Source organism: Octopus sinensis, linkage group LG7, assembly GCF_006345805.1.
Source record: "Octopus sinensis linkage group LG7, ASM634580v1, whole genome shotgun sequence".
Lineage (NCBI taxonomy): Eukaryota > Metazoa > Mollusca > Cephalopoda > Octopoda > Octopodidae > Octopus > Octopus sinensis.
The window spans coordinates 39,827,118-39,852,670 of record NC_043003.1 but is presented as its reverse complement, the minus strand read 5'-3'; the positions used below and the strand labels follow the sequence as shown (position 1 = coordinate 39,852,670).

Sequence of the window (25,553 nt, the reverse complement as noted above, 5' to 3'; positions counted from 1 at the left end):
CATTTTACAGTGTGTATTGGATGCTTTTTTTTCTTTTACACCCATGAGCACAGAGGAAGAGAAGGAAAAAGCCCTTTGGTTGATTTGTGGATGGTGGCTTTGAGAGGGGGAGAGATGGTTTCATGCTTGGTGTTGGAAGGCTAAGTGAGAAACAAGTACAGGTGTGTTGCTCTAGAAGAGATACATGGCTACCCCACAATGCATAAGGGTGGATGAGAGTAACTGAAAACTAAATAGAGATGGTGGTAATGAGATGTCAGAGCATCACACAATGATATAAGAAGGTAAGTATAAGAGAGACTGCAGACAGTGGAGTGATGGTGGTGGGGATAATTTCATATGAGTGGCAGAGGAGGGCAACAGATGGTTAAAGATGGAAGTAGAGGTGAATGTAGTAATGAATAAGGGGTGAGTATAGCTGATGGAAAATATTAGTATGGAGTTGAGTAAAGTGAGGTGTCAATAGGCTTCATGTTAGGATGGTTGACTTAATCTCATCATGCAATTTAACACCACCATCTGATACCTTTGGCGTCTTTAGCAGAGTCTGTTCTGTTGCAAGAATTTAGGTGAGGGCCCTGGTTTGAGGATATTTCTTACCCACCATCATTAGTAGGGAGGTGATATGCAAGGTGAAGTACAGTAATAGATATGCAGGTCAGAGGTATGTAAGGATGGTTAAAGTGAGTGGGGCAATAATGGTGGAGTAGAGTCACTGATGGTGGATATGAGGAGGTGTAGAGAATGATGGCAAATATGAAGATGAGGTATGGCAGGTCTGAGATGTAACTTAGAGGAGAGGGAGAGATAACTGAAGGCTCAGGAAGTGGCGAGGCACGGGAGTTATAGATGAAAAATGATGTGGGAAGGGTTGAAACTGAGAACAAGGGGTGGTTATTAAAAGGAGGTTGTTCTAAGGGAGCTCAAAAATAAAGGAGGTAGGTTGAAATGTGCTGGTTCTACTCTCAAGAGATTATAGCAGCCTGATAGTGCCTTAGAAGAGTGGTGGTGGGTGGGTTTGAGATATAGGGAATGCTTGCTAGAAAACATTTGGTGCAGGGGCAAGACCTAGCATGTTTAGGCATAAACAAAATGCTCTTAGGACCTCATTTTCTCCATGATGGACAAGTCTTCCCAGGCACAGTAGATTACCAATTGTCTTGGTCCTTTGTCATCTCTGTGAGACAATTAAGTGGGTTGAGGTGGTGGTGGTAGTGCTGCTACTTTTGTGCAGGTTGCTGTCTGAGAGGAGTTGGAGGCACAGAGAAGTGAGAGAGAGAGGGACAACAACACATCTGTGATCTAATGGTTGTATCGTATTGGCAAGTGACTGTTGAGCATGTGTGCAGGTGTCAACAGCTTCATGTTAGGGTGGTAGACTTAATCATATCATGCAATTTAACACCACCATCTGATACCTTTGGTGTCTTTAGCAGAATCTATTCTGTTACAAGAATTTAGGTGAGGTCCCTGGTTTGAGGATATTTCTTACCCACCATTCTACAAGTCTCAGAGTCCCTGCTTTTCCTCCAGACTGACAGATAAAGTGAAGCAAAGTATATAAACAATACTTTGATGTTGGTTACATTTTTGCTTTGTAGAGGTTGTCCATCGATCAAAGTTGAAGTATTTTCTGATGCTTGAGGTGGAAACCCTAGTCTTTAGAATATTAATAAGGGTTGAATATTGAAATTCTATATTATTCACGTTAGGAAGGGCATCCAGCTGTAGAAACACTGCCAGATCAGACTGGGCCTGGTGCAGCCTTCTGGCTTCCCAGATCCCGGTCGAACTGTCCAACCCATGCTAGCATGGAGAACGGACGTTAAACGATGATGATGATGATGATAGTAATGTGTTTTTATTCTTACAATTTTCCAGAAGGAGACTGCCAATATGTGGAAGTTATTCCATGAAAGGGATTTGCAATATGAAGCCAATCTTAAGGAATTAATGAAAAAATTTTGTAAGTTTAAACACCTGGAATTATTTCTCTTTCTACGTATTTACAATTTGTCCAGTTGAGCAATATATACCCAATTAACTACATACTGTCTAGTTAAATACATTTGTCCGGTGAATTACAAGCTACTCAATAAACATATGTATCCATTTAGTTATCAACTGTCCTCCATAACTTACCTGCTCTCCAGCAAATCATAAGCTGTTCACATAATTACAACCTGACCACTTAATTACAATCTGTCCAGTTTATTATAGTTTGTCCATTTAATTGCATTGTCTACAGTTAATTACAAGCCACCCATTCAGTCAGATAACCACTTAATTTCACCATCTCCAGTTAATTACAAGTTACCCATTTAATTAGATGCCCCTTTAATTAGAGTCTGTCCAGTTAATTACCCTCTTTCCACTTAATTTCAAGTTATCCCTATTTAATTACGAGCTGCCTATTAATTTGCAATCTGTTCAGTTAATTACAGTCTGTCCAGTTCTTATTACTGTTAGGGAATTTAACAATTTGATAATGTTATTTCTTGCCTATTTTTTCTGGTGTTAGAATTAAATGTTTTTAAGGTAACAGTAAAATTATTCAAAATGGAAGCTGGGACATGAACTCCGTCTTTTAAGATGATATTGAAGAAGGCTATGAGAGAAAGCTAGGAGTGCCAACCCCAGTAATCCAGAATCTTGTCAGAGTACCCTTCAGGTAGTGTATCTTGGAGTAACTTAGTTTGGTAGAACCGCTCTTTACCTAAGATATAGCCATGTAAGGATTTCAACTGAGCTCTACAAATTAAGGAAATAGTCATCAGATTTACATCAGAGTTGTCATTACTGTGTAATGTTTATGTCGAAGCTAGAGTTCAGTTTCTTGGTCACAGACATACATGGTGCAATAAGATATGAGCATGCATGCACACACACACGTGTGTGTGTGTGTGTGTGTACCATTATCATCATTTTAATGTCCACTTTTCCATGCTTGCTTGGGTCAGACAGAATTCACCAAGACAGATTTTATGACCGGATGCCATACCTGTCACCAACCTTCAGCCACTTCCAAGCAAGGTGATATATATCCCCCATGGCTCAACATGTTTTTATGAAAGATTGGAAATGAATGACAACACTTGTATGAGGGTGACACTTGTTTACAATTATCATGCAATGTTAAGGCAAGGAGAAACAAACACACATTGATACAATGGAAATACTATGAACATGATGACCTTATGTTTATTTTGCAGCTGTCAAGCAAACAAATTTGGGTGCCATTCGTGATGATGATGATGAAGTCGATGCTGTTCCTCAAGCATTACCAAAGAATATGTCAACACCAGTAGTTCAAGAGAGCAACAGAAAGAAAAAGTCCGTAGTCTTAGCCCATCAGGAAAACAAAGCTGTATTTTCTGCAGCACCGAAAAAAAGTCAGGAAGATTTAGCTGTGTTCAGAAAGGAAGCCAAACTTTCAGAGAAACTATTGCAGAAAAAGGTACCGTATGTCTGAACATAGTTGTATTCCTTAAATGTTTAGGCTTGAAGAATGGTGACACACAATTTATGAGTTCAGGCTTTGCTAAGGGACTAGTAAGCTTATTCTTAAGCAACTTTTACATCATCCTACAGACAACTATACCACACGGCTCCAGTATCCTATATGCCTCAATGCTACAACATGCTATGGTGGCGAGCTGGCAGAAACATTGGCACGCCGGGCGAAATGCTTAGCGGTATTTCGTCTGTCGCTACGTTCTAAGTTCAAATTCCGCCGAGGTCGACTTTACCTTTCATCCTTTCAGGGTCGATTAAATAAGTACCAGTTATGCACAAGGGTCGATATAATCGACTTAATCTGTTTGTCTGTCCTTGTTTGTCCCCTCTGTGTGTAGCCCCTTGTGGGCAGTAAAGAAATAAGAAATGTTAGCATGCCTGGTGAAATGCTTAGCAGTATTTCATCAGTCTTTACGTTCTGAGTTCAAATTCTGCCAAGGTTGGCTTTGCCATTCATCCTTTCAGAGGTCGATAAATTAAGTACCAGTTGCTTACTGGGGTCAATCTAATCGACTGCCCCACCCCACCAAAAAAATTTCAGGCCTTGTGCCTAGTGTAGAAAAGGATGCTACAACATGTTACACACCAGATTATCACTGCATACTACATGCTACAGTATTACATATGATATCATCCATCATTACTTACCCATCTGACTTCACCATCTTAACTACATGTCAATGCATGAAGTGTGTTGACTTTTCATTTGGTTGTCATGTTTCATCATCATTGTTTAACGTCAATCTTCCATGCATGCATGAGTAGGATGGTTGACAGGAGCCAGCCAAGTAGAAGAACTATCCTAGGCTACTGTGACTGTTTTGGCAGGGATTTTATCGTTAGATGCCCTTTCTAACACCAACTGCTCTGCAGAATGGGCTCAGTGCTTTTTACATGACACCAACACAGGTGAGGTTAGTTTTGACATGGTTTTTACAGCTGGATGCCTTTCTAAACGCCAACCACATTACAGTGTAGATTGGATGCTTTTAACTTAGCACCAGCACTAGTAGGGTAACCAAGTAACTCACATGACAAGGAATTATGAGAGGGTTAGGGGCATTTGAGGAGGGGAACTTGTGTCAGAGAATGAAAGGTTAGAGTGTGACAAAGAGACAGAAAGACAGAAGCAGGTGTCTTTCCACAACAGAGGGGGCATTAGAGGAAGTGATTCAGTAGTAGATGATGAAAGGTTAGAGTGTAACAGAGAAATAGAGAGACAGAAAAAGGTGTCTTGCTACAGAGGAGGTACATGATTACCCAGTGAGAGAAAGAGAAAAGAGATAAAGAGTGAGAGAAAGAGGTACAAGAAAGAGGCCAGAAACAAGTGTGCTGATGTAAGGGAGATACTTGGTTACTTAGAGGAAAAACAATAGGAGAGAGAGACCTAGGGAAAGAGAGAGAATAGGAAATAGCAAAGGTGTAAGAGAGAGCAGAAGTGAGATGATGTAGTGCTAGAGAGAATAAGGGAATGTGGGATGGTATGATAGTAGTAGGATATTAAATGGTCAAGTGACCTAAAAGTGACTCATTGTGGATTATAGCAGTGATTGGGACTGTTTCTAATGAATTCTTGGGTGTCTCTTGAATGTATCATTTTTAGTATTTGTGTGTGTTATTCTAAGGCCGTGGTGGATATGTCGTTTGTTGTTAGATGCATTCAAAAGGGTCTATATTTTGTAATAAAGAGAGTCTCTGTATTAATTCGCTTGCTGCAGGTTGTATCATCCCTGAATTGGTAGAGTGGAAAAATTCTGAAGCTTGGAATTTTGTTATTGGCGCAAATATCGATGTGTTGGCTGAATGCTATTTTTCTGTTTTTGGGAATTTTCTTCAAAGCACATGTGAAGCTGCTTTTCATTGTGAAATGTTGTCCCTGTTTGAAGGAGAACTCTGATCCCTCAATTAAATTGATGCATACCCCACAGTTGGCTCTGTCTGATTTGACATGATTTCTATGGCTGGATGCCCTTCCCAATGTCAACCACTCCAAGAGTGTAATGGGTGTTTTTATGTGCCACCAACACAGGTGCCATTTGCATGATGCCAGTATCTGCCATGACTGCGATTTTACTTGGCTTGATGGGTCTTCTTCTCAAGCATGGCATAATGGTTTGAAAATGTCTTGGGGCCGATTTGTTCAACTAAAACCCTTCAAAGCAGTGCTCCAGCATGGCTACAGTCAAATGACTGAAGCAAATAAAAGAATAAAAGAATATATGGACATGCTTACAAAATCAAAAAAACAACACAGCACCCATGACTTTTGGAAACATTTTTTGCACTCAGAATTGCTGAACCATAGAATAAACTACCTGCATCAGTTGTTTACTGTCAGAACACTACATCTTTCAAAATCTTCTATCCTTCCTGAAATTCGCCAACAGTACACCTGATACCCCCCACCCTCACCCCAGTTTCTTCTTCAATTTTTTTTAAAGACTTTTTCACTGTTCACTTTCTGTGCATATTCTTTGAACTGTTCATGCAGTTTTGGTTACATTTTCTGATGAGTTGTAGTGCACCTGAGAGCTGGTTATGATGAAAATGATGGTGAAGACCTTACTATTTAATTTTTGTGTCTAGATTCAAAACCTTGAGAAAAACTTCACTTCACACTTGAAAGATCAAGAGAAAATGTGGCGTTTGCAGATGGAGGAGTTGAAGAAAAAGCATAAAGAGGAAATGTTACAGGTCAGTTGAGATGATAAAGTTTCTTTTAGCATGGAAGACTGTTTGTTCAAAATCTGTTTTGTTGCAAACTACATGAATGAAACAGTCACAACAACTGCTTTGGGTGTTTTGCTGGGGTCTCAACTTCTAACCACATAGTTCTGTAGATTCCATCTACCCAGAAGTTAGTACTACAGTGAGGTGCAGACTGCTGAGCTGTAAGTAGATACCACAGTGAATTAGATTCCACCAAGCAGTAGGTAGGTTCCACATTGAGATATTGTACACCTAACTGTAAGTACCATTGGAAAGTACAGTTGACCTTGATGTAAGTAGTTACCTGTGAGGTACTCTCCAACTGTACATAGAGATTACAGTGAGGTATAGTCTACCTAACTGTAAGAAGGCACCACAGTGAAGTACAGTCCACATAAATATAAGTAGGTACCACAATGAGGTACAGCCCACTTAGCTGTTAGTAGGTACCACAGAGAGATATTCACCTCACTGTAAACCACAGCAGTAACTGTGGATAGAATTAGCTGGTGTTGCATAGTGCTGAGTTTTATTTGTGCAATGTAATATGTTTATTTGAAATTGAGCAGAGTCTTATCCAGGTAAATATTTTATTACACATTATCTTCATGTTATACACTTGTTGATGGTCTGTCATTGTCCAACAGTGACAAAGTTTGTGTTCTCAGTGATGAGTGCATGTGACTCCGCAATCCAAAGCTGGAAGCACACAGATGCCCATAGATGTCATAGTGGTAGTCTGCAATTAATGCTTATCTCCAAGTATTAATTCTGTTGACTGGATTGAGTGGACACTACTTTGTGACATCTTTTCTCTTGCAGTAGTGAGACGCTGTTGCCGATCCTCTTCAAATGCTGATCTGCCTGAGGCAGAGGCTTCAAGTTCAAGTGGACCAATGAGGTTGTTTTTCAGCATGTCTTTGTACCTTAGTTTAGGCCTTCCTTTTAATCGTCTCTACTCCACTCTATGGATGTGAAACATTGACTCCTATGCCATCAGCACATCAGACAGCTGGAACAGTTTCACACAAGGGCACTGCACAGGATCATGGGCATATTTGCTGGAAGGACAGTGACAAACCAAGAAGTATTGGACACAGCTGGTTCAACAATGTTGCTGAATGCTCAGTTACACTGGACTGGCCACATCATCAGAGTGACTGATAACTATGTATACTCTTGGAGATAAGCATTAATTGCAAATGCTTGGATATACATGATATTTGGTTATATTTGATACATATTAAATACCTGTAATATACTGTGTCTTTCCAAATCATTGATATGTGTGTCTAAATTGTCTGATCTTAGAAGAGCCAGGAGAAAATCCAGCTGAACCAAAAGAAGGCCCCCACTGTGACCAAAGCTGCCAAAAAGAAGCTGAACTTCTTCCAAAAGTCTGAAAAGTCAGCAATATCAAAGAAACAGGTATGTATTGTCTGTTGAGTATCTTTAATGCTGTCTGGTAACATATCTCTGGATTTGAGTAGGAATGTTGTGGGTGAAGTGATGTGTTAGTTTTGTTGTGCTTGTCATTGACACTATCTAGTTGAGCATGCTCTTTCTACAAAGCCTGAAATTTTGGGGGAGAGATGGCTAGTGATTTACATTGATCCCAATGCTTGGCTGATACTTGTTTTATTGACCCCCCCCCCCCAAAAAAGGATGAAAGGCAAAATCAGCCTTGGTGGAATTTGAACTCAAAACATAAAGACAGATGAAATGCTGCTGTATGACCTGCAACAACATTAGAAATCACTGCATTACTATTATTATTTAAGGTGGCAAGCTGGCAGAATCATTAGCATGCCAGGCAAAATGCTTAGCAGCAGTTCGTCTATCTTTACATTCTGAGTTCAAATTCTGCTGAGGTTGATTTTGCCTTTCATCCTTTCAGGGTCAATAAATTAAACACTAGTTGTGTACTGGGTCAATCTAATCGACTGCCCTCCCCTCCCACCAAATTTCAGGCATTGTGCCTATAGGAGAAAGGATGATTATTATTATTATTATTATTGAGTGAGAGAGCAGTGCATGCCCTCAAAGTGACACTGAGGTAAAATATACGAAGCTCAGTATAGCCATCATGACTACCCGTCTGACAAGGGTACACCAGGAACGTGCATCACAACTATATGTACACAACATGGTGATCTCATATCAAGATTAACAAAGCATGACCTTACAGGTGGAGCCCTGTTAGAATTTTCTTCAGGTCGAGTAGCCCATCCCACTCAAAAGGTCCCTGAATAAGGGTTGTTTAAGGATGTTGACTGAAACACCCATGAGGTGAATTATCCAAACCCCAATGAATTCCTCCCGACACATGACTATTTTGTTCCCTCACTACTTCTGCTTATGGTCAGAGATACACATATTGTCAGTCACTAAGGGACATGCTCAGCTGGTTAAGGTGAAACAACTGACAAGCAAATCTGTGGCATTGAGCAGAATATTTGCTGTAGCCCATCTTTTATATCGAGGCAAAACAATGTATATGATAACACTTCCAATCAGTTACGATGAGAAGCCATGAGAGCCACATTATTATTATTACCATTATTATTATATTTTTCTGTAAAGCTAACAAAATGCATAGCAGTACTTCTGGCTTTATGTTCTGAATTCAAATACTGCCACGGTCAAATTTGCCTTTCATCCTTTCAAAGTCAATAAAATAAGTATGAGTGGAGTACTGGGGTCGACGTAATCGATTTTCCCCATCACTTGAAATTGCTGGCTTTGTATCAAAATTAGCAAGAAATATTATTTTCTTCTGTCGTTGTATATTGATAGTGTCTGTTGCTTTACTCATTAATTATTGTTTTGACAACTTTAAATGTAAACAGTCTCTCATTGTATTTGTATATGTTGACAATAAACTGAATTTATAACATTTAAAAGCTGAAATTTATAGTGCAGCAAGGGCCCTATGATTTATTGGTAATTGTAAAGCAGCGATATGTTTCAGAAGCACAAGTTACTTGGTGCCAAACTATTTGCTATTGACCTGAATTATTGACTTCAATTATTTACCGTAGCTTCTAAGGTCTTACTGCAGTTTTCCATCAACCAAATTCACTCACAAGGCATTGGTTGAGCTGGGGCTGTAGTAGAAAACTCTTTCTTGCTCCAGATACCACACAGTGGCACTGAACCCCAAACCATGTGGTTGCAAAGTAAACTTCTTAACCACATAGCCATTACGTACAGGTGTGTGCATATCAGCACCTATATGCTGATATGGAATGGCTGTGTGGTAAGTAGCTTGCTTACCAACCACATGGTTCTGGGTTCAGTCCCACTGCATGGCACCTTGGGCAAGTGCCTTCTACTACAGCCTTGGACCGACCAAAGCCTTGTGAGTGGATTTGGTAGACAGAAACTGAAAGAAGCCCGTCGTATATATGTGTCTGTGTGTGTGTGTGTCTGTCCCGAACATCGCTTGACAACTGATGCTGGTGTGTTTACATCCCCGTAACTTAGCGGTTCGGCAAAAGAGACCGATAGAATAAGTACGAGGCTTACAAAGAATAAGTCCTGGGGTCAATTTGCTCGACTAAATGCAGTGCTCCAGCATGGCCACAGTCAAACGACTGAAACAAGTAAAAGAGTAAAAGAGTATATAAAATCTTGACGGAGGTGGTGGCTGTTTCTTATGCTTGAGAATTACACTTTCCTTCTGAATGAGTGTTTCCTTCTTGTTCATGCATATCACACATTCGTTATGTTCTTTACAGTTTCCTTTTTTCTTTGGACTTCAAAAAGGTCAGTTACAGTAGTGGTAATGATGGAGTTATGCCAATGGGAATTGTTCTGAATTTCAGTTTCTCATGTTTTTGTCTCATTTTCAACCATTTTGAAAGTTGATTTTTAACTGGTCTCTGTAACAGCAGAAAGGACATCCCCATGGTTAATTCATTGAAGAGTCCATGACAAGAAAAATCTATTTTCTTTCATTCTTACCACATGTCCTAACCAATAAAAATTCGTATTTCATTACGGTTGATCCAATGTTTTGACTTCTGGATTTTTCTAGAACAGCATTGTTGGTTTTGTAGTCCTTCCATTTCATATTTGAGGTGGCATGAAGCTTTTGTTGAAAATTCTGCACCTTTTTGAAATTCCAACAGTAAAGCATCCATGTTTCACAAACTTATAATAATTATCCTTTCTACTAAAAGCACATGGCCTGAAATTTGGCAGGAGGGGACTAGTCAATGACATTGACTCCAGTGTTTTACTGGTACTTAATTCATCAATCCCCAAAAGGATGAATGGCAAAGTCAGCCTCGGCAGAATTTGAACTCAGAACAGAACAACGTATGAAATACTGCTAAGCATTTCATCCAGCATGCTAACAATTCTGCCAGCTTGCCACTTTACAATCTAATAATAATAATAATAATACTTTCTATTATAGGCACAAGGCCTGAAATTTGGGGGGAGGGGCGGCAGTCGATTAGATTGACTCCAGTACACAACTGGTACTTAATTTATCAACTCCGAAAGGATGAAAGGCAAAGTCGACCTTGGTGAAATTTGAACTCAGAATGTAGTGGTAGATGAAATACTGCTAAGCATTTTGCTCCGTGTGCTAACGATTCTGATAATAATTATAATACTGAGATGATGATAGCACAAAATACCATCAGTTTTGACTTGGAGTTGGATAAATATTCTTAAAGATCTGTTTTTTTTTGTCATTTCTCTATTTTATATTTTTATATGTGTAAAGTGTCATTACATCAGAGAGGTGCAATTTGTTATGTTAGATTTCAATCTTTTTTATTTATTCATTTTTCTTTTTTTGATAGACTCTTCCTTTGGAAGAGAAAGCATCAGTGGACACGTTCAGTTTTCACATATCTCCGGTGAAGGATAGAGATGCTGACAGAGTAATAGATATGGTTGAGGAAATTGAAAACATTGAAGAGGATGATAACAATGATGATGACGAGGAGGAGGAGGAGGAGGCTGAAGAAGAGGACGAGGATGATGATGATGATGATGAAGACGAGGAAGAAGATGAAGAAAGAACTAATGATGGTAAAGATTAAATTTATATCTGCTTCTCCAAGATAGCATCAGTTAGACAAGTAATTTATGTGATAGGATAGTATTGTCATTGGGTATGGCATTTTATTTCAATTGTCACAACGAGGATGGATAGGTGTGTCAATGTGCTACAGATTCAACCTGAATTATTCAGATTTTCTAAGAAAGGTTGCTTTTGTTATAGTACAAATACCTTTTTACTTTTGTCATGGCATCAGAAGCTTCATAATTTTGAGAAAGATTAAGAGACAGTGTGTAGTTATCAAAGACATTACACCAGTTTGGTTGATAAGGTAAAATATGAAATGAAATGAGAAATGCAAGCAGGTATAAAAACTATAAAGAAACAGAATAAACAATAGCTTTTGTCTAATATTGCTGTCCCAGGGGGTGTATTAGATATGAGATAAGTGGGGTTAACCCTTTAGCATTCGGATTATTTTGTCGAATGCAGTGTTTATTTATATTGTTTTTAACTAATCCTGTATTATCTTGTAGCTTCAAGATTTAGATGGCTGATTGTTTATTTTTAGTATGACATTGTAGGGTAGGTATGAAAAGCCAGACCTAGCCACTTTGAGCATGAAAAAGGTAGAATACTTGGACCGGATATGGCCTGTTTAAATGCTAAACAGTTACCATAAATCCTCAAGTATAGTCTGCCCTTGAGTATAATACGAAGGGGATTTTTAGGGTGCTGTACCTCTGAAAAACCTAAACCTTGTGTTTAGTACGCACCCCTTCTCTAACTTGAGTCAAGGAGGTCTATATAACATCCTTGGTTTGTAAAACTGTATACGGTAACGTCCTTTATTATTATTGTATATATAACATAATGCAAACGTGTAGCTTTTTTGTGCATTTTCTTTGCAGAAAATAAAGAAATAACAGTAATAACATTTAATAAATGTTGCTTATTGCAAGTTATGGATGATTCTTTTATGACTTCATTGCTTTCAGGCTTAGCTTAAGGTATTTTCGTGCCCGACATCACAAAATGCGTCTGAATAAACATTGCCAGACAGCAAATAGAGACTTGGACATTGCTTAGAAAATATTTTTCATTTTTAACCTTGTATATAGTATGCACTAGGGATTTTGACCTTTAAATTTTAGGGAAAATATGCAGATTATACTCGAGGATTTACGGTAATATGGTTGAAATAGTAAAGGTTCCTATGAAATATTGGTGGTTCAGTGGTAGAATGCTCACCTGCCACATGAGCGGCCTGGATCTGATTCCCAGCTGACACAAGCAATAAACTTTAGGGTGTTGAAATGGCAGAAACATTACTGTGCCAGAAAACAATGCTTCGCAGGATTTCTTTCATCTTTACATTCTGATTACAAATGCTACCTGGGTCAACTTTGCCTTTCTTCCTTTCGGGGTCAATAAAATATATACCAGTTGAATACTGAGGTTGATGTAATCGACTTGCCCATCCCCCAAAGTTGCTGGCCTTGTATTAAAATTTGAGACCAATATTAAAGGTTCTTGTATTGTAGAAATGTATAAGAGAGGAAAGTTCTTAACAAACCTGGTAGTCATCAATTGTGACGCCTCTAACCCACAAAGAACTACATTTTTGTAACCTACATATATTACTAGCAATGAAATGAGTGAGATCCTGGCTGTTACTGAGAGTAAATAACATAGAGTGTGCCTCTGGTTCTCTGATACCTACATTGGTCATAGTTAACACTCTTGTTACTGAGCATAACAAATGTGAAGTGAAACTCTGACACCCACCCACTTTCATTTACATGTAGTGACAAATGAAACACCTGCTGTTGAGAGGAGATTTGTTGTGAAATCCTCTCCCACATACACACGCACCACACATACATATCATCATCATCGTTTAACGTCCGCTTTCCATGCTAGCATGGGTATATATATATATATATATATATATATATATATATATATATATACACACACAGTCACACACTGAGTGGGACAGCTGAGTTAATTTGAGTTTCTATAGCAACTAACATTCTTTTGTAAAGACAGAGGCAAAAATATTATAATTAAGTATCATGTAACTTATTTATATTTCAGATGACCACGGCACCCAGAACAGTCTCTATGATACCCAGTGAGTTAATATTTTTATTTCATATGTACATGTATTACCATCATCCTCATTTAATGTCCATGTCCCATGCTAGCATAGGTTGGATGGTACCACAAGAGCTGGCCAGGCTGAAGCCTGCATCAGACTTCTGTGACTGTTTTGGCAGGATTTTTACAGCTGGATGCCCTTCCTAACACCAACCATTCAGCAGAGTGAACTTTGTGCTTTTTATGTGGCACAAGCTCAGGCGAGGTCAGTTTTGGCAATGTTTTAACAGCTAGATGCCCTTCTGAACACCAACCACTTTACAGTGTAGACTGGGTGCTTTTAAGTGGCACCTGCACTGACAGGGTCACCAAGTACTTGCAAGACAAAAACTTTTAAGAGGGGAGGAGGCATTGGAAGAGGTTGTGATGAAAAGGTTATAGTGAGACAGATACAGGTGTCTTGCTGTAGAGGGAATACAAGGTTACCCAACTGGAGAGAGAAAGATTAGGGATGAAGATAGAAACAGGTGTGCTACTGCAAAGAAAATACATGGTTACCCAGCCTAAGGGAAGTGCAGGAGAAGGAGAGAGAGAGAGAGAGAGAGATAGTGGGAGATCGCAGGATGAAAGATGGTGGCAAATAGTGGCAAGTGCCAGGGCATACCCTTGAGGTTCAAATGCCATAATATAAGTGACAGGATATTGCGAAATGAGTGCGATTAAAGAGTGCGACTAAGTGGTGAAAGACCTGGGTATATATAGAGTTGGAGGGCCTACCAGATAGCAATGATACAGAAGTGCAGGGGTGTGAGGACAGGATTGGGGAGTGAGAGCTAGACATAGCGAATGAAGGAGGAAATGCATGAAAGAGATGTAAATTGGTTTGTTGAGGTAGGGTGAGGGAAAAGTTTTCTCATGTGTAGGTGGAATACCTGGGTCAGGGGCTAGCATTTGGCAATAATAGAGTGAGACAAGACATGTGGGTAGAATGTACAGGTTGGGGCAAGCAAGCAGAGAGCAATGATACAGTGGCACCAGGTCAAGAGGACAAGATTGAGGAGTGGGAGGTAATCATAGTACATGAAGCTGAAATGTGAGGAAGAGAAGGGATGTAGAGATGTAGTTTGGTTTGTTGTGGTAGAGTATGTGAGAAGCTTTCTACACAGTGCTTCTAGAACTCAGTTTCGCTGATGTGGGCGGGTCTTCTCAAGAACTTTATATCGCCAGACATCTCAATCCATGGTCATTTCCTCCATGAAGTCCAACTTCCTGAGATCAGTCCTTACACTTATACTTGCTAGTGTCTGACCCTAACTTGAGTGCTTTGTGAACTTTACCTGACTATGTCAGACTCGCATTTCACTGAGGTCTGATGTTAGACTCAATCATGTTATCTTTCAGTGTGGGTTTTTGAGCTGAATACAGTAATACATGTTCTGATAATGTAAGATAATGGCAAATGTGGTAGAGTGTTATAACAAAGAATGCTCTGGACTAAATGACTTGTAGTATTTAATTTAAGCCCTCTACCAACCACTTAAGATGACTTACAAATTCACTCTATCTTGCTAATGGGGAAAATTACTGGAAATAATATTCTTTTTTTAATGCAATGTTATTACCAGTTTAAATATGCCAGTGGCAAGTTCGAACTCATAAACAAGCCATCTACTATGTTTTGTCATGGAGAAAATTTCTTGCTGCAGACAAATGGTGTAAATACACCTAAACCAGTTCACAGTGCCACCTATCCAAACTGTGAGTTACAAGCATTTCAAAATGGTTATCTCCTCTTCAGTCACAGAAACCAGATGGTGGGAGCTGATAAGAGAGACAATCTCTCTTATGTTATTCCAGTTGTCGTATGTCAGCTGGTAGCACTAATCAGTGGCTGGCTGTAAATAAATTTTCTCACTGACAAAACATAGTGAATGACTTGTTTATAAGTTCAAACTTGCCACTGGCATATTTGAACAGGTAATAACATTACATTTATACACATCACCACTTAGCGTTCCCACCTCAATCTTTTTTTTAATATATTTCCTTTATAAGGCGGTGAACTGGCAGAATAGTTAACACACCATGCAAAATGCATAGTGGTATTTCATCCAAAAGGCGGCGAGCTGGCAGAATTGTTAGCACGTCGGGCGAAGTGCTTAGCAGTATTTCGTCCGCCGTTACAGTTCAAATTCCGCCGAGGTCGGCTTTGCCTTTCATCCTTTCGGGGTCGATTAAATAAGTACCAGTTACGCACTGGGGTCGATATAATCGACTTAATCCGTTTGTCTGTCCTTGTTTGTCCTCTTTGTGTTTAGCCCCTTGTGGGTAGTAAAGAAATAGGTATTTCATCCAACTCTATATTCAGAGTTCAAATGCTGCCTGGGTCAACTTTGACTTTTATCACTTCAAGATCAATAAAATAAGTACCACTTGAGCACTAAGGTCAATGTGATTGCTGGCCCTGTGCCAAAATTTGAAACCAATATTTTTCCTTTATAAGACAATGAACTGGCAGAATTGTTAGCACACCAGGCAAAATGCTTAGCAGCACTTCTTCTGACTTGACATTCAGGGTTCAAAAGCTACCAGGGTTAACTTTGCCTTTCGGTAATTTGGAGTTGATAAAATAAGTACCAGTCAGGTACTGGGGTTGATGTAAATGACTTACCTCCTTACCTGAAATTGCTGGCCTTGTGCCAAATTTTGAAATCAATATATTTCCTTTAAGGCAACAAGTCCAACACCATGTCTTACATACACACATGAAAGTGTGTGGCTTAGTGGTTAGGCTGTTGCATTCATGATGGAGAGATCATGGTTTCTATTCCTACACCAGGTGCTGCATTGTCCTATATATATATATATATATATATGCATGCATGCAGTGTTTTGTGTGTGTGTGTGTGCAGCAGAGAATATTCCCTAGAATATCTGCTCTGTTTGATGTTTAATCAAGAAGAGCAATGATCCTTACCACTGAACACTATATGGTCTGTCTGAACCAAGGACACTGCCTTCATTCATATCATTTTGTAAATAAACTGTTGACCAAAACAGATACAGCATTCTATGGTTTGTATACTACATTACCTAGAACCAACTTCAATATGACAGAGTGTGTACATTATACAGACTTATGGGTACACACATGGGTAGATATGTAGTGGATGGATTTGTAGATTTGCAACCAAGCTTCCAGTTACCTTAGATTAACTGAAGCAGGGTTGAGACTGTTCAACAATAACTATGTTGGTGATGTATTTGTCTGGATTGTTGTGGAGTTATTTATATTGTCTGTTGTCATCACTCAAATGACCTAATAAAGACTGATATTTTTCACATAGATTTTTACCTGAGTCTCAAAATTCTTGTGTTTAGATAATCTCTCAATCTTTTCCTGGCCAGTTAAAGAAATGTACTTTTTATTACTTTATGTTCAGTTTGTTTTGATCTCCCTGCCAGTTTTTATAAGCATACCTTAGTATATTATTGTAATTGTGTTGCCACCACCACCACACCACCACCACCACTACTACTACTACTACTACTATTTTTTGTTTCTTTTGTTTCTTTTTTAGAACATACAATGAGCTGATGCAAAAGATGTACAAACAAGTATCTGAAAATCCAAAGATTTTAAAAGAAATGAAATCAGAAATGGCCGATCTGTTGACTGAGAAACTGGAGAAGATCGGTTTCCCCGCTGTATGTTTGTTTTATCACTCAATCTCTTTTACATTACCTCTCACGCAAAGATCTAACTTGAGCTCAACTACAGCTCTACAGTTATTTTGACATAACTACACAGTGTGGAAGTCTTCATAAAGATAGTTTTGTTTACCAGTCATAAGTTCAAACTTTGAAACGGTTATTGTATTTGGGGATGTTAGTTATTGCTGAGCAGTCTCAATCTGCTCTTCTTCAGTTAACCTAAGATATACTCATTATCATCTTCTTCATCATTATTTAATGTCTGTTCTCCATGCTGGCATGGTTTCTATGGCTGGATATCCTTCCTAATGCCAGCCACTTCACAGAGTGTACTGGGTGCTTTTACATGATGCTGGCATCGGTGCTTTTTATGTGGCACCAGCATTAAATGTCTCATATAACTAGTGAAATGGTGATCTTTCATGGTGAGTCCCTCTTCCACCACTTACACACATGGCCAAAATTCCACCTGAAAGACTAAGCTTTCCTTCATCATTATCATCATACTCTTCATCATCATCATCATCATAATCATTTTACAATCCTTTCCATATTGGCATGGGTTGGATAGTTTGACAGGGTTCGACAGGTCAGAGAAGCATACCTTGCCCAGACATCTCAGTTTTTCACATAGGAAGGCTACCCAGCACTAGAAACTGACACCAACCACTTTACAAGGTGTACAGAATGCTTTTTTTTTTTTTTTTTTTTTTTGTGGTACCAGCATTATAGAGGTTGACTTATCCTTGGTTAGATAAAAGAATCCTCTTACCCCTGTGTTGTCTCTGCTCAATTCAATAGTCACTTTACAGAGTGTATTGAGTGCTGTTTTGTGGCACCAATACTAATGAGGTCACCATGTAATTCACAATACTAAAGAGCCTCCACAACAAACAGAGAATACGAGAGAGGGTGAAGTCTTTAGGTGAGCATTGAGAGAAGTTAAAGAATGTAGGGAGAAACAGATTTATTGTTGTGAGAGGGTGGCAGTGGAGAGAGTAAATGATGAGACAGAGTTGGGTGGGGAGTAATGAAGTGACCAGAAGTGAAAAAAAAGAGTAGTGTCATGGGTTAGTGAAGAAGAGCCAGACATTTCATGCTGCTCTGGCATGAGTAGCCATATTGGAAAGAAACATAACAAAAATATCATCATCATCATCATCATCATCATCATCATCGTTGTTTAACGTCCGCTTTCCATGCTGGCATGGGTTGGACGATTTGACTGAGGACTGGTGAACCAGATGGCTGCACCAGGCTCCAATCTGATCTGGCTGAGTTTCTACAGCTGGATGCCCTTGCTAACACCAACCACTCTGAGAATGTAGTGGGTACTTTTATGTGCTACCGGCATGAGGGCCAGTCAGGCAGCACTGGCAACAGCCATGCTCAAATGGTGTTTTCTATGTGCCACCTGCACAGGAGCCAGTCCAGCAGCACTGGCAATGACCTCGCTCAGATGTTTTTTCACATGCCACCAGCACAAGTGCCAGTAAGGCAACGCTTGTAGTAAATGAAAATAAAATTACAAATGTCTAAAAACAGACCTTTTTTTTTGCTCATCCTAGGTATAAGGGGAAAAAACCAATGTTTGCTAGATTCTCTATTTGGGGATAGTCTAAAAAAAAAGAAAATTCATTTTGCAAACAAAGTATTCTAAAAATATATCCATGCAGCTCTTCTACAACAACCTTCTCTACACACCCACTTCTCATACTTTGACCCCTCACCCACCCACCCACAAGAAAAGCACATTCTTCCTCAGGGCTCATAGTCCTGTAAGCTGCATGGTCCCCTCAATAGTGCTGGTAGCATGAAAAATATATCAGTAATTGGCATTAAGAAGGATATCCAACCATAGAAACCATGCCAAACAAAACCTTAGGGCATGATGCAATCCTCAAACCCATTGGATCCTGTCAAACCATCTGACCCATGCCAACATGGAACATGGATGTTAAATGAGGATGAGGATGATCATGATGAATAGAACATACAATATAGCTAAACGAGGTCAATACAATATCTAAGTTGTGAGCTCCAGTAAAAGTTTTTTCTCCTTTGTTTTTTTTCTGACATGGAGCTACAAAGCAGATTTTCCATCAATCACCAGTTTTTAATCTCTCTCTCATTTACAGAGTACCAAAGCAATATCGACCAAAAGTTATCAGGACAAGATTTCAATCCTCAAGAAAGACAGAGTCAACAAAGCCAAGGTATACATACATACCCTACATAGTTTTTACCACTTACTTATTTCCAGATGTGTTGAGGTTATAATAATGGCAGTAGCACCTGCAGTGGTAGTGTTGGTGGGCCAGTTTAGTAGTACTTATGTCAGCAGTGCTAGTAGTGTTTAAGTTAGTGATAGGGGTGGTAGTAGTGGAAGCAATGGTGAGGGTGTGTGTTGCGATGATAAACTTGTTTAATCTCAGATCAACAGTGGCCCAGCAGATCTATGGTATATAACACTAGTAGAAGGATTAGATATAATCCACAGATCCATATATACTATGTCTTTGTCTACTTGAGAACAATATTATATTTTTCAGCATTTACTGTTTCATTATGGAGGCGCAATGGCCCAATGGCTAGAGCTGCAGACTCACGGTCATAGGATTGCAGTCTCAAGTCCCAGTCTGGGAGTTGTGAGTGTTTATTGAGCAAAAACACCTACAGCTCTATGAGGCTCTAGCAGGGGGTGGTGGCGACCCCTGCTGTACTCTCTCACCACAACTTTCTCTCACTCTTTCTTCCTGTTTCTGTTGTACCTATATTTCAAAGGGCCAGCCTTGTCACACTCTGTGTCACGCTGAATCTCCCCAAGAACTACATTAAGGGTACACGTGTCTGTGGAGTGCTCAGCCACTTGTTCGTTAATTTCAGGAGCAGGTTGTTCTGTTGATTGGATCAACTGGAACCTTTGTCGTTGTAACCAATGGAGTGCCATGACTGTTTCATTGCACAGAGTAAGTCATTCTAGACATGTATTTCCTGGTATATTCATATTTATATTCAGTTTGTATATTCTTTTTATTTAACCCCTTTGTGAAAATGTTTGGGTAGTATTTGTGTGGAGGCTTCCTAACTAGCTTCTGGGTTTAATGTTGTGCAGTGTGGAATAGTTTTTAAACAGTTCCGTTGTTGACAACATGAGGGACCATGACATACTATGGTGTTTCTGAATGCACTATGGCTCTGCAGAGGAAGGACTGAGAAAACATGGAGTGGTAGAGACTTAGTAGTAGGAAGTCTTAGACTTAAGAGAAAAGAATAAAGTAAATTGAATTAAGCTGGAAGTAGCCTATAGTCAACTGTAGTCAGAGAAACAGATATTGTTGCTCTACTGAGCTGTGTTACTCATGTCAATCTACTTGCGGATGGTTCAAAAGCTTGGCTCATTTTACATTTTAGAAATACCCTGGCTTTTATAAAGAACGTAAAAGACTTGATGAACTCGTCAACACCATTGCTAAGAAAAAATTACAAGCTTCAGAGAAAAGTATGAAAACTGTGAAAGAGAGTAAAACTGTTGTAAAAGGTTTGTTTCCTCCTTTTTTTTTATCGTTTTTCTTTTTTGCTACTGTAGTTACTGTTGGAATTTTTTTCTTTACAAAGAAAGAGTGCATCATAAATGTCAAACAACTTTAGTTAACAAAATGTTGATTGTAATGGTCTACAGAACAGAATGTAGTATCTCCCTTTGCACCACAGCTTATCACACAGCAGTTAACATCCTTAATTATAAGTATGTACTATACCATAATATCATCATCATCATCATCATTTAACGTCCACATTCCATGCTGACATTGATTGGATAGTTTAACAGGATCCAACAGGTCCAAGGACTGTATCATACTCCAGTGTCCATTATGGTATGAGTTCCTTGTGTCCATTCCATTTACAGGTGAACTGGATGCTTTCTTTTTTTTTTTTGTGCCACCAGCACTATTGAGATTTCCATGTAGCCTGCAAGACTACGACCGCCCCCTTGGGGTTGGTGGAGGGGTGCAAGTTTATGTTAAGGGACAATAGGTTAAAATATGAAGAGTGGGGTCAAAGAAGGTTCTTGTAGAAGAGCTATTACTGCATTCTTATTTATTCCCTTCTGTATTTCTTTTCAAATACTTTTTTTTATATATATTCATACTATGTTTGTTTAAAAACTGGTGTTTTTATGCATAAAAGTATTTGTATTACTTTTGTTTTTCCCCCAAAACATTTCTTTTTGAACACATCTCAGTTTATAACACGAGAATTAATGAGGAAATAGGTTTCATGCTACAGATTTCCATGTTGTGGCTAGATTTTCAGAAACACAGAATTCCATAATACCAAAACTGCCTGTATATATTTCATACATACATGCATGCATGCATGTGTGGGTGGTTGGTTGTAAATAGGTACCCTGTAAATGATGTTTGTATACCACTACCTCATTCTGAAGTAGTTTGTCTGGTTAAATTCACCATTTTGACAACTGGCTTTATTTGCATTAGATGGTATTTAGGACTTTCAGCTGTATAAAATTTATTACAAAACACAATGGTATGTTTGATAATTATTGAATGGAATGCAGTACATGTTAGGTAAATTTGAAGTCTGATATTTCCAGCAGTGCTCTTCTTCTTAGAATAAAATAATTTAATAATATTTTGAAGTGGTAGATCACAAGTTTCTGTAGATATCAGGACCAAGAGTTGTGGCAATTTGCTGTACTTGTAAAGATGCATCAAGCTATGTAAACTTGCTGTCATCCATACATAGAGGCTTGTCCATTATATGTGCCAGTTCCACATGAAATGCACTCGTGCTGGTGCAGCATAAATGTACCTATGCTGGTAGGACATAAAAAAAACACCCAGCACACTGTGTAAAGTGGTTGGCATTAGGAAGGGCATCCAGCTGTAGAAATCGTGCTACAAAAGACAACTGGAGTCTGGACAGCTCCCTGGCTAGCCAGCTTCTGTCAAACCGTCCAACCCATTCCAGCATGGAAAACGGACGTTAAGCAATGATGATGATAGTGGCTGGTTTATATTTCATGTTTCAAAATAGTTTTGATATGAGAACTGCATTAACAGGTTTGTAACTGTTACATACACAGATATGTGACTATTAGATGATGCAAGGAAAGTTGTACATGCCACTGGTAGTATTCACTTAATGTTATGTACTTTAGTATATAAAGTATATGCAACAAGCGTTGCCTTACTGGCACATGAAAAAACATTCAAGCAAGGTCGTTGCCAGTACCGCTGGACTGGCTCCTGTGCAGGTGGCACATAAAAACACCATTTGAGCATGGCCGTTGCCAGTACCACCTACTAGCCCTCGTGCTGATGGCATGTAAAAGCACCCACTACACTCTCGGAGTGGTTAGCATTAGGAAGGGCATCCAGCTGTAGAAACTCTGCCAGATCAAGATTGGAGCCTGGTGCAACCATCTGGTTCGCCAGTCCTCAGTCAAATCGTCCAACCCATGCTAGCATGGAAAGCGGACGTTAAATGATGATGATGATGATGATGCAACACTAGTGCAATTGTCTCTGCCATCACAATTATGATTTTAGTAGAAAAGTGCCTGGTTTTATTTATGATTACTTTTCTTCATTCAGCTCATGTCATAAGAGATTCGATGCTTTAGTGAGGAGACAACCACCTTCTATCGTTAATGTTTTTTGGCCCCCATGTCTTGTAAATCTATGATCAAAGGCTGGAATACATTTGATCAAACGTTTGCTGTCTCCAATTCTTTCTTTTCCTTCTTTTGTATCTAATATCTAATAATACAGTTTCCAGTGTGTTTCTTTTTTTTATATACCAACCTATCTGAGATCACCTCTGTCGTTCTTATAAAGAAGCCATTTGCTTAAGGTTTACATTGCCCAGTCAGTCTCACTAGCTGTATTGCAAAACTGATGGAATCGTGTGTCAGAGAAACACTCTGGAACTTCTGGAGCTCTCACAGTCTCATCCGACCCTCACAATATGGATTTGTCCCTAACTCCAGCTGCAGTGATCAGCTTGTCAAGTTCCTTGAGGACATTACTCAGATCACTGACAGTGGCTCATGGGTGGATGTTGTCTACCTTGACTTTGCTAAGGCTTTCAACTCTGTGCCACACAAAAGGCTTATGGTGAAACTCTCTGCAATGGGTGTGAGGGATGACCTTTTTAACTGGTTGAAATCCTTCATTCTCAGCCGAAAGGAGGTAGTCACAGTTCTAGGACAGCATTCTACACCATATGAGATGTCATCGGGTGTACCACAGGGTACACCTTGGTCCCCTCTTGTTTGTGGCATACATTAATGACATAGATGCCAATTTAAAGAATGCCACAGTATTGAAATATGCAGACGACATCAAGCTGTACCTTGAAATCAAGAGGACAGATCCTGATGTCTACAACTCTTTCCTGCAATCAGACCTAGACACAATGCAGCAATGGATCACAGACTGGCAACTGAAACTGGCTGTGGACAAGTGTACCACCATGCATTTTGGGAGAAAAAACCCTGCGTCCACATACTCCCTCCACAACACTGATATCAAGAAATCCTCCTGCGAGCGTGACCTAGGCATCACTGTCAGCAGTGATTTGCGTTGGACAAAGCATATCTCTAAAATTGTCAAGAAGGCCGAGGGTGTCTTGGCATCACTCAGCAAGACTTTTGTTAGCCGCTCTCCAGCCATCTATTTAAAACTATATACAGCTATGGTACAACCACACTTGGAATTCGCATCATCAGTTTGGAACCCCTATCTTGCTCAGAACATTGACCTCCTGGAATCTGTCCAGAGACGTGCAACCAAACGCATACCCTCCATCAGACACCTACCATATTCTGAGCGCCTTGTTTCCCTGGGCATGGATTCACTGAAGCTCTGGCGTCTGGCGACGGACTTGGTAAACACCCACAAAGTTATCAACCACCTCACCAACAACAACACTGAACACCTTTTTGATCTCCATGTGTCTAACACACGTGGACATGCCTACAAAGTCAGAAAACCACACAGCTCCCATGACTTTCGGAAACATTTTTTCACGCTCAGAGTTGCTGAAGCATGGAATAAACTGCCTGCGTCAGTTGTTGACTGCCATGACACTGCATCCTTTAAGGCCCTCATGCTTTCCGAAATCCGCCGAAACTACACCTGATTATATATACACTTTAGATGAGTTGTAGTGCACCTGAGCACTGTACACAATTATTATTATTATTATTATTATTATTGTTATATTAAAATCTTCCATTGTATTTTTATGTAAGAAAATGTAACCTTGTTCCAAACATAATTTCATTTTACTAAAACTCTCTAAATTCTTGATTGTTTGCAGAACTGTTTGAAACACAGGTGGGTGTGTTTCAGTAGAAATGTTGTCTCAAAGGGGTTACAATGGCAGATTGATTTAAGGAATGATTTGCCTGCCCTTTTCACAAGCAAAGAAGCACCATCATAGGTTTTTATTATGTAATTTTTAATTTGTAAACTTTACGTGGTTGTTTATTGCAGCTCCAAAAGTTCGCAGCCCCCAACAAACTGTAAGATTTAATTCAAAGAAGGATAACAGCAACAAGATGCCAAAGAAGCAACAGCAACCAAAGCAACAACAAGCATCACATCGGCCAATTGATACTTTTGCTCCAAGACCCATTATTTCGAAGGCTGAAATTCATTCTCAAGGCGCATCCAGCAGCTATGAGCCCGTACCGTCAATACGAATATCTACAGCAACAATGTATGATTGGACTTTTCTTACTGACTGTACCTTTTTTTAATTTATTCTGTCTCTTTTTCTGTTACTGTCATCGTCCTCGTCACCGCCATCTCTACTGTCACTGTTTGGACCCAGGTTGGCTCTAGTCCAGCAGCTTTATGGTTCATACATACTCTCTTTTACTCTCTTTTACTTGTTTCAGTCATTTGACTGCGAACATGCTGGAGCACCGCCTTCTAGTCGAGTAAATCGACCCCAGGACTTATTCTTTGTAAGCCTTGTACTTATTCTATTAGTCTCTTTTGCTGAACCGCTAAGTTACGGGGACGTAAACACACCAGCATCAGTTGTCAAGCAATGATGGGGGGACAAACACAGACACACAAACATATACACACATACATATATCCATACATATATACGATGGGCTTCTTCCAGTTTCCGTCTACCAAATCCACTCACAAGGCTTTGGTCGGCCCGAGGCTATAGTAGAAGACACTTACCCAAGGTGCCACGCAGTGGGAATGAACCCGGAACCATGTGGTTGGTAAGCAAGCTACTTACCACACAGCCACTCCTGCGCCTAGTCAATAATTATGTGTAACGCATAGATCTGTTGTTCCAGATAAACCATATCTTAGTTTAACTGAAGATACTATGCACATTGGTATACAGTGACTGTTGTTTCAATTTAACCTTAGGTCAGTCTTATCATATCAAAAGTGTTCAGGTTGTGACTATTCAGTCTTTTTGCAGGATT

At 39.4% G+C, this 25,553-nt stretch overlaps 1 protein-coding gene across 3 annotated transcripts in view; it reads left to right on the top strand.

Annotated features, from left to right (window-relative positions):
• The window catches only part of LOC115213773 (zinc finger protein DZIP1L-like), a 60,390-nt gene that overhangs the window by 21,456 nt on the left and 13,381 nt on the right, over nt 1-25,553 (top strand). For all 3 annotated transcript variants that reach the window (XM_036504723.1, XM_029782602.2, XM_036504722.1), the window contains exons 7-16: nt 1,882-1,966; nt 3,213-3,457; nt 6,103-6,210; nt 7,537-7,653; nt 11,043-11,274; nt 13,346-13,382; nt 16,930-17,056; nt 19,201-19,278; nt 20,477-20,603; nt 24,589-24,814. In XM_036504723.1, the coding sequence (XP_036360616.1) occupies nt 1,882-1,966; nt 3,213-3,457; nt 6,103-6,210; nt 7,537-7,653; nt 11,043-11,274; nt 13,346-13,382; nt 16,930-17,056; nt 19,201-19,278; nt 20,477-20,603; nt 24,589-24,814 (1,382 nt within the window). The remainder of the gene's footprint in view (nt 1-1,881; nt 1,967-3,212; nt 3,458-6,102; nt 6,211-7,536; nt 7,654-11,042; nt 11,275-13,345; nt 13,383-16,929; nt 17,057-19,200; nt 19,279-20,476; nt 20,604-24,588; nt 24,815-25,553) is intronic.